At 40.7% G+C, this 12,435-nt stretch overlaps 2 protein-coding genes across 3 annotated transcripts in view; one reads left to right on the top strand and one right to left on the bottom strand.

Moving 5' to 3' along the window:
* Nucleotides 1–12,435, top strand: part of LOC115224540 (kinesin-like protein KIF12) — a 54,032-nt gene that overhangs the window by 18,062 nt on the left and 23,535 nt on the right. Inside the window, exons 4-9 of one of the 2 annotated variants that reach the window (XM_036513240.1) lie at nt 774–895; nt 3,073–3,148; nt 4,395–4,523; nt 9,757–9,892; nt 11,051–11,209; nt 11,714–11,797. In XM_036513240.1, the coding sequence (XP_036369133.1) occupies nt 774–895; nt 3,073–3,148; nt 4,395–4,523; nt 9,757–9,892; nt 11,051–11,209; nt 11,714–11,797 (706 nt within the window). The remainder of the gene's footprint in view (nt 1–773; nt 896–3,072; nt 3,149–4,394; nt 4,524–9,756; nt 9,893–11,050; nt 11,210–11,713; nt 11,798–12,435) is intronic. The other variant, XM_036513241.1, reaches the window with a different exon arrangement.
* LOC115224542 (nuclear cap-binding protein subunit 3-like) overlaps nt 11,360–12,435 on the bottom strand; it is a 65,109-nt gene continuing 64,033 nt past the window's right edge. The window contains exon 15 of the mRNA XM_036513245.1: nt 11,360–11,433. Coding sequence (XP_036369138.1) covers nt 11,375–11,433 — 59 coding nt within the window. The 3' untranslated portion in view covers nt 11,360–11,374. The remainder of the gene's footprint in view (nt 11,434–12,435) is intronic.

The raw sequence follows: 12,435 nt of genomic DNA on the forward strand, positions 1-12,435 counted from the left end.
AGCAAATTTTTCATCCTCATTGTTTCTAATTTAAGGCACAAAGCTTGTAATTTTAAGGGGAGGGGCATTTGTTGATACCATTGGCTTTAGTACTTGACAGGTATCTTATTGACCCAGGAGGGAGGAAATGTAGAGTTGACTTCTACAAGATTTGAACTCGGAACATAAAAAGCTAGAACATATATTGCAAATTTGCCAAACTGCTTTTCACCCTTTTTTTTTACAACAGTTTCTGATTTAGATCTGGAACAAACACCATGAGGCATTTTATCCAATGCTATAATGAGTGAAGCTGTGTGGCCTAGTGGTTAGGTGTTGCACTCACACTCACCAGATTGTGGTTTCAATACCCAGACTGGGCAGCATGTTGTGTTCTTAAGTAAAACACTTCATTTCACTTTGCTTTATTACTGTGTGCGACCAGCATGCCAAAGAATACACCCAACATTTTCTCTGCATGTCATAAAATCTGATCAAAAGACATTGAGGTAGGATTTGCACTCTGACCTTGCAAAACCTTCACCAGCAATGACAACCTAAAAAACAGAGCCATGGGTTTATTGTATTTACACCATAAATGGAAATAATTTCTTAAACTAAACACACTCAACCATTTGATAAATTGGGGTTGACTGGTGGGCTCCAGGTCAAGTAGTGGAATCAATATAACTGACTAAACCCTTGAAACCCTGTGTCCTTATCATGTCTACAGTCCAAACACAGAAAGCGTGTGTTTGTATTTGCAGTTACAATAAAATGTAAATATTTTGCAGATTAACCAGGGTCACAACCAGAAGAAATTTTCATTTGATGCTGTCTTTAAACCAGAAGCTGATCAGGAAGTAGTTTTTGAAGAGTCAGGAATAAAAAAACTCATTCAAATGGCAGTAGAAGGGTAAAGTATCACCCGATGGCTTGTCCATTGGCATTTCTAGATTGTGTGTGTGAGTGCTTTCTTCAAGGGTTAACAAGGCTACCAATGGTTTCATAGAAAGAGATCTTCATAATTGTTCAAATGTGCCACATTGAAGTGTTGGTACTCATCTGCATTTTGGACGTGACTGTATATAATATATTTATCCCCACTACATGCTTAGCTGTCTGGTAAGAAGTTTGCTTCTCAACCACATGGTTCTGGGTTCAGTCCCACTGCATGGTACCTAAGGCAAGTATCTTCTACTACATCCTTGGTCTGACCAAAGCCTTGTGTGTGGATTTGGTAGATGGAAACTGAAAGAAGCCCATCGTGTATATATTTGTGTATTTTTGTGTCTCTTTATCTTGACATCACTTGAAGGTTGTAAATGAGTTGAAGGCCTTGCTTTGTAAATTATCTGATGACCTCACTGCTGTTGGTGCCACATAAAAAGCAGCCAGTACACTCTAAAGGGGTTGGAATTAGGAACAACATCCAGCTGTGGAAACCAAGCCAAAACTGACAGTAGAGCTTGGGGTAGTCTTCTGCCTCACCACTTCCTGTCAAACAGTCCAACCAATTCCAGAATAGAAAACAGCAGGCATTAAACGATGATGATGATATATATTGTGGGATGACGTCAGCAGCTGGGGAGCTGACCGGAAGGGGAGCCGTGACGCGTGCGCAGAGAGCAGGGCATTCTGCCTTTTCGAGTCAGGTCGTCGAGGGGTTAAGACGGGTGATCACGTTGTTAAGGTTGGGTGAAGCAGCTGCTATCTCTAGCGTTTGGATCGGGCTGTGTCGAAGGATCCGTTACCGCTGAAGGGTCTCCACCAGAGCGAAGAGAAGGTAGGTACCTTCATTTCGAATCTCTCGCACACACATATATCATGTCAATTAATAGATATATATATATATATATCAATATATCGTGTCGATTAATAAATGACGAAAGAACAGGATTTCTGCAGTCGTTTTCATTAGCTCACAACTGTTTCTGCGATAAGAAGCAAATCACTGAGAGCTGAAAGCATTTAAAGACATCTTTAAATGCTTTCCACAACAAATGCTTCATTCAATGGCTCCACAGAAACTCTCAGCTGTTGCACAAGCACTCATCTTTGAATGCAGTGCTTCTTATGGCAGAAACAGTTGTAAGCTTAAGAAAATATGTGACTTCTGTTCTTTTGGCATTTATTAATTTATATTATGCTCTGTACTTGCCTTACTCTAAAGCATTTGTATCTTGAGTTTTAACAACTTGTTATTAGTACTGCTATTGCTAAGTGAAATCATAAAATTTATATAACCCAGAATATTTGTGTGAGCAACAACTGCTACATTCTAAATATATGAGCTGCACTCAAATGTGAGTTAAACTTGTGCCTTTTAGGATGTCTGCTGCCACTCAGCCTTAAACTATTAGCCAACTCTGAAGAGGCTGCTCAGCAGTTGTCATCATCATCATTTAACATCCATGTTCTATGTTGACATGAGTCAGATGGTTTGATAGGAACTGACAAGTCGAAATACCACATCATGCTCCAATGTCTGCTTTGGCGTGGTTTCTACAGTTGGATGCCCTCCCTAATGCTAACCACTTTACAGAGTGGACTGGGTGCTTCTGTTATGCCATCAGCACTAGTGAGGTTGCAAGATTCAGGTCCCCTTCAACTGGGTGGGGTTACAGTAGAGAAGGAGGAGGTTTTATGCTAAGAGATGAAGGGTGAAAGTATAAGAGAAGTAACCTGGAACAGGTTTGTTGCTGTAGAAATGCCACAAAGGTACTCACATGACAGAGGAGAGGGTGGAGGGGAACCAGATTGATGCTGGAGAGAGAGAAAGAGAGAGAATAATAGTGATGAGATGCCAGGGTGGAGTCTGAAGGTACAAGAAGGTGAATAGAGGTGAGCAAGGATGGAACCAATGGCAGTGTGGGTGGGTAGGATGTGCAAGAATGTATAGGGAGGTTGGGGAATGGTTAGAGTTGGAGTAGGGATGAAGGGAGAATATAATAATGAAAGATAAACAAAGATTATGTTAGAATTCACAAGACTTTGTCAAACTGCAGTGATTGTGATGGTCTTTGAGGACCAGTAAGTGAACCTCGAACCTATGGTTCCAATTTACCATTCATTTCCTTCCATCTTTTATAGGTATTCCTGTTTGGTGCTAGCGTATGGACAAACTGGATCAGGTAAAACACACACAATGGTGGGATCATCAACACAGGTAGGTTGTTCTTTGTTTTTTGAGGATTTTTTTAGCACCACACACTCCCTGGGAATTTCTCTTGAAGATAACAATTCCTGTTGGATTTTTCCTAACATCACCATTATTGCCTTCACTTCTATTGTAAGAACCAACACCAGTTTCAGATAAAAAGCATAACAGAATATCTAAAGAAGAAAAGTCAGTCATGAGTGGGCAAAGGTTAAAGGTCAACCCCCAAAATTTGTTTTTTGTTGGTTGCTGATTCCAGTCAGCTTGTGGGGAATGTTGTTTCAGTATTGTATCTTACCTCAGGGAGTAGGGATGAAACTGGATCATGGTGGTTTGCATCAGTTGAACTTGCTTCAGTAAGTTTTCTGACATTTGTTATGTTAATAACAAACAAGTTTTGTGAGTCAAATGTGGCAACCCACAGGGAAAACGTTCAGTTTGGTGCAGAAGATGAAACTCAAAAAGATTTGAGCTTCTGTCTTTCATGTTGGTGTCCTGCCTTCATCTTTGTTAAACCTTTAGCATTGAAACTGGTCATATCCAACCTAAAATATTCTACCTGTTTTATGTTTAAACCTGCCAGATCCAGCCTCTCACACCTAGCCTGCAATGTCATTCTAGAAATAAACAACCACATCATTGAAATCTTGAAGCTACAAGATAATGCACAATAATCAAGGCAAAGCAATGTGAATGAATAATGATTACATTTGAAAGAGGAACCTGAATGGTAAATGGTTAAACTTAGACAGAATAACAATAATTCAGTTGGTTTGTTAAAGAAAGCCAGATTCTACAGAGTGGAAACACATTATGGAATCAGATTGATTATTGGGTCAGGTAAAACACACACAATATATATGTGTGTATGTGTGTGTGTGTGTGTGTAAATATATATCCAGGCCTGAACAGTATATTTGTCATTAGCTCTTGAGTGGTGGTAGCTCAAGACTTCAAGCTTAAGTAGCGTGAGAACTGTATTTGTGTGGGGTAAAACAACAATAAATAAAGCAACAGTCCAGTGAGGTAGGTCTGTCTCTGTTGTTTCTCACCATAACTTGGCATAGCTTCAACTCTGTGAGCAAGAAAAGGAAAAAGAAAGAAAAAAAACCTATAGAAAGAACATAAATAAAAGGTACCCACTTAGACAGCTGCTGCAATAACCAAAGCAAAGGACAGACACACACACACACACATTTTCTGTTTAATGTTTTATGTTTCTAAAATGGATGATTTCCACTCCTTGCTTTTGCAGGCTTTTCTAAAAACTGACGTATTTGGTGTTGTTCAAAGAGCAATTCGTTATTTATTCTCAGTTTTTGAGCAGCAAGTTAATATCGAATACACAGTGAAGGCTTCCCATGCAGAAATTTACAATGAACAGGTATGAAACACTGAAGTTGATAGACATTTCATATTGGTTTGAAGAAACTATGAGAGTCAATTTTCTTGATATGGTAACACACTATCCCACAATGCATCTGCAATGGCTGCTCCAACATCAAAACTTGAGATATTTGACTGAACTGTCGAAGAAGACATCCATTGGCGTTAATCCCCCTTTTGTTATATTTCTGTTGAAATTCACTGCTTTTAATTTTGAAAGTAAAGAAAAATTTAATGAAATAACTTTGCCATTATTAATCTAGAATTTGGAATATAAATTAACATGAAACTTTGCTGAAAGATTTTAATTTAAGCCCCATACCGGAGTTAGTCTCAGATTGGTTGGCATCAAAGACTAAATCCCCACTTGTCCCTGCACTTGTTTTTCTTGCAGACATCCAATTGCAGTTACGAGGGGCGTTCAATAAGTAATGCCCCTGACCCACTTGCAGTTGTTTGATCTAGCTGAAATTTTGCATGTGCAATTATTTATATCTCTATAGATTAAGTGGCAAATTACAGCTCTGAACTAATTGTGGTTTCCGATTTACAGGTGTTTGAACTGAGTCAAGTGTGAAATGGAGCATGTTGAGTGTCGAGCAGTGATCTGGTTTTTGTATTTGAAAGGACGCACACCACAGGAGACTTTTGATGAAATGAAAGTAACTTATGGTGATGATGCCCCATCATATGACCTTGTAAAACGCTGGCATCGTGAATTCATACATGGTCGGAACTCTGTGGAAACAGCTCCCAGATCTGGTCGCCCCCTTCTGCCATTGATGAGGCATCTGTCTGTCAAGTTGAGGCTGCCATTTTGGAAGATCGACGCATAACTATTCGCCAAATAGCCCATGAGGTCAAGATTAGTACCGGGTCTGTGGAAACTATCATTCATGACCATTTGCATATGCAAAAGGTGTCTGCCAGATGGATTCCCAGGCTGCTCACACCTTTCCAGAAGCAAGAACGCGTCGATTGCTCGAGGATGAATTTGGAGATGTGCCAAGAAGATGAGTCAAAATTTTTCAAAAGACTGATTGCATAGGATAAAACCTTGGTCCATCACTATGATCCAGAGACCAAAGCCCAGTCAATGCAGTGGAAGCACCGTGACTCACCCCCTCCAAAGAAGGCAAGGGTGCAGCCCTCCGCTGGCAAGGTCATGCTTACAGTCTTCTGGGACCAGGACGGAGTAGTGAAGACAGATTTCCTGGCAAAGGGTGCCACAATTACAGGAGTCTATTATGCTTCACTTTTGAGGAAATTAAGAGAAGTTATCAAAATCAAGAGGCGGGGCAACATCAGCAAAGGCATCCTCCTCCTGCAGGACGACGCTCCGATCCACAACTCGCGTGTCACCAGATCAGAAGCACAGGCATGCGGCTATGAACTCATCCCCATCCCCCCTACTCTCCTGACCTTGCACCCTCTGATTTTCACCTCTTCCCAGCCATGAAGTTGTTTTTGAAAGGAAATCGTTTCCCAGATGATGCAGCCTTGATTTCTAAAGTCACGTCGTGGTTGGAGGACCAAGCTGGGGTCTTCTACAAAAACGGTCTTCAGAGTTGCATCAAACGATGGGAGAAATGCGTAACTCTGGGTGGTTCCTATGTAGAAAAAGACTAATAACTGTCCCAAGTTTCGTTGCTCTACTGCTATGGGAAGTAGGTCAGGGGCATTACTTATTGAACGCCCCTCGTATCCAACTGACCAATATTGATCTAAAAAAAAAACATTTGAAAAAAATAAAGCTGCCAGCTTCCATAAAAATAGTGATTTTGAGAGACACATATTTCCAAAGTAAAATTTGGAAAGAAGGTTCAAATCAATGTAGGCAACCATTAAGCGTTGTACGGTGTCAGTCACAAGTCATTGCTGCTAAATAACTACAGCTGAGAGAAATCAATCAATCAACTGTTCAATACTGAAGAGAAGAAAGAAACTTTAAAATTGTTAATCCTTGACAAAGCACTTTACATTGGAAGCTATTAGATGCCTTGATATCTTAGTTGTAAATTTGAAACAACACTGACACTGCCAAGGAGTCTGGCCTGGCTTTCACTTATCACTGCTGTGTCATGAAGTATTTCAAAGATTATGCTTTCGTAATTCAAGAGACAGCTTTAACAACTTGATGAATAAAAGAAACAGTAGAATCTTTAAATTCCTCCTGTGTTAGTAGAAATAATGACTATGTAATATCATCATCATCATCGTATAGTCCCATCCATGCTAGCATGGGTGGTACTATACTTGTTGAAAATAATTTTGAATAATCACTTTATCTCTTTAGATCTTCTATAGAATTTAGGGCCATCACTGCAAGTTAGGATGTTTCATCTCTGAATACATTGTCTATGTAAACAGTGTGATTGAAGATGGGAAGAAACAGGTGATGGGTGTCTATGCATATTTCAGGAGTCCTTGCTCTTTCATCATCAGAAGCACAGCCAACCCGTCAACTCTCCACCAGCACTAAATTCAGCAGAGTAACACTACTGGAGAGACCGATTTACATATTAAAGACAGGGATATTTAGCCAAGAGAGAAGCAGAAAAGAGGAGGTTTGCCTATGTTCAGCAACGTGAGGACCAAAGAATCAAAGTGTTCTCAGTTGCTAGTGTGTGAGAAGAAATTGTGATGTCATAGGAGAGAAATGTGTCCACATGGCTGATGGTGCACTCATATTTAGTGATTCTGCAAAGAAAGAGACTTGGAGATCCATTATGAAAGACTGCTGAACTTGGAGAATAAATGGGAGGAGGAGAGTCTACCAAATGTTGACCCAATTGAAGGACCAGCTACCCAAATCAACAGTACCTTGGTAGATAAAGCAATTAAGAATATGAAGACAGGAAAGGCCCACCAGTCCTTCAGGAATCACCACTGAGATGCTTAAAATATCTTGCAGTGTGGGTTATGGTCTAGTCACCCATATTGTAAATCAGGTGGTTCACAAAGAAGTCATACTCAATGACTGGTGTAGCAGCGCAATGGTCAACTGCTACAAAGGTAAAGGTGGTGCATTGGATAGAAATAATTACAGAGGTATCAAATTATTGGATCAGGTGAGGAAAGTCACAGAGAGGGTCATAGCCCAACTAATTAGCAAGAGAGTTAGTTTAGATGAGATACAGTTTGGTTTTGTTCCAGGGAGAAGCACCACCAATGTTATATTTCTGGTAAGACAGCTACAGGAGAAATACATAGCCTAAAATAAACCACTGTACTTAGCTTTTACTGACTGGGAGAAAGCTTTTGACAGGGTCTCCCGATCTATTATCTGGTGGTCAATGCAGAAACTAGGGATAGACGAGTGGCTGGTGAGAGGTGTACAATATGCAGAGACACCACCACTAAGGTGAGGATTGGCAATGAGTACAGTGAAGAATTCAATGTACAAGTAGGGGTTCACCAAGGAACGGTCCGAAGCCCTCTTTTGTTCATCATAGTCCTCCAGGCAATAACAGAGGAATTTAAGACAGGCTGCTTCTGGGAGCTCCTCTATGTTGATGACATTGTTATCGTAGCTGAATCACTACCAGAACTAGAGAAGAAGTTTCAGGTGTGGAAGCAAGGTCTAGAATCGAAGATCCTTAGAGTTAACCTAGCAAAAACCAAAGTCTTAGTAAGTAGGAGGCAGACAAATCACAAGTCTCTTCAGGTAGATGGCCCTGCTTGGTCTGTAGAAAAGGTGTAGGTAGTAACTCTGTAAAATGCACCTGACAGCAATGTCAAAGGAAGGTTAACAGGAAAATAGCTTTTGTATTTGGTGGATGAACAGGTACAATAAACACCGAAAGTGTACAGAAAACAGACTCCATCAACTGCCATGGGAGTAGGCTAGAGGTGGCAGATAGCTTCTGTTACCTAGGTGATCAAGTTAGTAGCAGAGGTGGATGCTCCGAGAGCATAGCTGTGAGAATAAGATTAGGCCGGGCAAAGTTTAGAGAGCTCTTACCTCTGCTGGAAACAAAGGGCCTCTCTCTCAGAGTGAAAGGCAGATTGTATGATGCTTGTGTGCAAACAGCCATGCTACATAGCAGTGAGACATGGGCTGTGACAGCCGAGGACATGTGTAGGCTTGAAGGAAATGAAGCTAGTATGCTTTACTGGATATGCAATGTCAGTGTGCATGTTTGACAGAGTGTAAGCATCTTGAGAGAAAAGTTAAACATAAGAGGCATCAGATGTGGTGTGCAAGAGAGGAGGCTGCACTGGCATGGTCATGTGATGTGTATGGACAAGGACAGCTGCGTAAAGAGGTGCTGATCCCTAACTGTGGAGGGAGCTTGTGGTAGAGGTAGGCCCAGGAAGACATGGCATGAGGTGGTGAAGCATGATCTTTGAACTTTGGGCCCCACAGAGGCAATGACTAGTGACCGAGACTTTTGGCGATATGCTGTGCTTGAGAAGACCCATCAAGCCAAGTGAAATTGCAGGTGTGGATGATGTTAGTGTCTCGTAACTGGCACCTGTGCAGGTGACACATGAAAAGCACCTTTCAAGCATTGAGCCTCATGGAAGCAAAGTGGTTGAGCTCCTTTTGAATGTTGGACCTCACGGAGGCAATGACCAAGACCTTTGGCATTATGTTGTGCTTGAGAAGAAGACCCATCAAACCAAGTAAAATTGCAATCTTGGCAGATATTGGTGTCATGCAAAAATGGCACCTAAAAGCACCCATTACACTCTCAGAGTGGTTGGCATTAGGAAGAGCATCCAGCCATAGAAAACCATGCCAAATCAGTCTGGAGTCTGGTGCAGCTTTCCAGCTCACCAGTCATGGTCAAACTGTCCAACCCATGCTAGCATGGACAATGGACGTTAAATGATGATTGCTGGCATGGACACAGTATTTCATTTTGCAACCCTAATATACTACCAGCTACAATCACAGCTTCACAAGTCAATATTGTGCCTCATCTTGTGTTAGCAGTGCAATATTCTCATTTACTGATAACACAAGGTGAAACTCAATATTGACTTGTAAACCTCTAATATAATTGGTAGTATATTAGGATTGCAAAACGAAATACTGTATCCTTACCAGCAATTAAAATGTTGAATAATGTTAATCTAAAATGTTACAAGAGACTTATGATTAACTCACTGATTCTGCCATGCCTTGTTAACACACACACATACACTCATACATTCACAATAAATCTATTAAACTTGGTATTACATCTGCACAGTTAAATGACTTAATCCTTGTTCTCTTTTAGATTATTGACCTGTTGAATCCCCAACCATGGCGCCATTTAGCTCTCCGCTGGTCTAAGAAGAAGAATTTCTATGTAGAGAATCTCTTCCAAGTGGAATGTGAATCAGTGAACAAATTGTTGTCAGTCTTGGAGGAAGGTGAGGACAGGGTGGAGTTTGCAGTCAGTTAATCTGTCAATCAATTTTCGTCATCATTATCATCATTACCACTGCTGTCATCATCACAATCATTATTATTATCATTGTAGCCTTCATCATCATCATCATTGATATACATTATTACATTCGACGGATATTTGTCCTCATCTTGTTTGTTGTTAACACAACGTTTTGGCTGATATACCCTCCAGCCTTCTTCAGGTGTCTTGAGGAAATTTCAAACCTGGGTTCTCATTCCTAAGGTATTTTCGATGTTATTATTATTGTTATTGTTCAAGTCACTGCTTGGAAACGAACTCAGAATCTTAGGGTTAGTAGCCCGCACTTACGCCATATGCCCATGGGCAATTATGGAGTGAATTTTAGGGCTTATAAATCTAATATTTTCCTACCCTTCCTTAATACCGGTTCCCATATGCTGCTCATATCTGCACTCGGTCTGCTTAGGAGGTTGCTGTGTCCTAGCATATGCGTTGCTTCTTTTAGTTTTCGTATTTTCCAGTGGTGTTCTCTGTCTATTATTTTAACTTCACAGTTGGAGGTGGTCTCTATTTTTCCATACATGATCAGCTTTATGCCCGATTTATCAATATCTCGTCGTGTCACAGCTTTGCAATGTTCGTCTACCCTTATTTTGAGGGGGTGGCATGTTTCACCTTTGTATAACCTTCACCGACGTTACCTTTATCTTTCATCCTTCTGGAGCCAGTCATGTACTGGCCAGTCCCTGTAGTGGTGTGGTGGCTTGAATGCCTCAGTAACCCTGAGAGCTATGCCAACAGAGCACAAGCTCATGGTTGGGTGCCCCCCTGCTGAATCAGTCAAAGCCACATTAAGAGGAACAACATCTTCCAAGAAGTAAAAATGGGTTTGTGTAGCGTTAACATCCCTACCTAGGAAAAAAGCAAAGTTACAGAAGCATCAGTGTCAATTACAAACCAATAAGATCCAAGAGGGGACGGAATCGAGAAAGAGGCGAATAGTTGTTGACGGCCCTCTGTGCAATAAGGAATGAATTACTTTAAGCAAGTCAAATAGTCAGGTTGATGGCATCAACCAGTCCAACCCCTCACTTCAGAATTGTTGGACTTGTACTTAATATAGAAACTGTTGTTATTTATTTTTATTTTCTTACAGGGTCGAGGAACCGTCATGTTGGGAGCCATCGTGCCAATGAGCTTTCAAGTCGTAGCCATGCCATTTTCACAATCAGCATTGCATCAAAGATACGAGACCCTACTGATTCTAGTCTGTGGTTGACGCGGAAGGGAAAGTTAATCTTCACAGACCTTGCAGGTAATTTAGCCTCTTAATAAAGTTCTAGGTTTTAAAGCCAAGGCTTTCTATTGGAAAGAGCCTTGGCTTTCGTTAAAATATAGTCTCTTTGGATAAGAAAAAGTAGTTGATGCTTACCTTCATTGAATAGAAAAGTGATCTTGCTCCATGCACAAATGAAACCCTTCACCCTGAATGGAACCTGATGCCATGACTGTGAAACTTGGCAGGTGAGTTTGGAAGATCTGAAGAAATTAAAAGACAGGTGAAGGTTGCCTTGGGAACAAGCAGAAAGATGGGACTTGAGAAAATTCTGACTCTAAAAGATCAGATGACACAGAACTGGTGGTGTTGGTGGTGGTGGTGGTAGTGACAGTGATGGTGGTGGTTGTGGTAATAGTAGAAAGAGAGAAGACTTGTTCTACAACCACTAGTATACTTAATGTCATAATACAGCAATATAATGATATACTACTGCTATGCTAATATTCTAGTATAATAGTAAATTGTGTTTGTAATTTTCAGGAAGTGAGAAAGTAAGAAATTCCTGCCTGTCTGAAGACATATTAACAGAATCAAACAGTATTAATAAAAGTCTGTTAGTCTTAGGTAAGTATAGGGAGAGGGCATTCTTGCCTTCTGCTCCTGGCACTTATTTTAATGTTCTCTATTTATTGAACTGCTAAACGTGTGGTTAAGAAGTTGAAGTGGTTTAGTAACCACTGTGTACCATCTTGTGCAAATGTCTTCTGCTGGAGCCCCGAATGATCTGATGCATGGTCAAGGAATCTTGTAGATGGTAACTGTACAAAGTAGGTTGTGCACACACACACACACATTTCTGTGTATGTGTGTCATTGTCGTTGTTTTAATGTCGACCTTCCTATGCTCACATGAGTAGGACAGAATTTATTGAAGCAGATTTTCTAATGCCAGATGTCCTTCCTGTTGCCAACTTTCACCTGTTTCCGAGAAAAGTGATAGTTTCCTAAGGTCAGACAATTTTTTTTTTATGAAAGACTGGAAACAAACAACATTGCTTCTATGATGATGATTCTCATTAACAACCGTTATTTGATGCCAAGATAACACTACACACACACACACACACACACATGGCAGGCGTTTTTCAGTTTCTCTCTACCAAATCCTCTCACAAGGCTTGGGTTGGCCCAGGGGACTAAACCCAAGCCTACATAGTTGGGAAGCAACCTTCTTAACCACACAACAATGGCTGCACCTGTTTT

This window comes from Octopus sinensis, linkage group LG25 (genome assembly GCF_006345805.1).
Source record: "Octopus sinensis linkage group LG25, ASM634580v1, whole genome shotgun sequence".
Classification (NCBI taxonomy): Eukaryota; Metazoa; Mollusca; class Cephalopoda; order Octopoda; family Octopodidae; genus Octopus; species Octopus sinensis.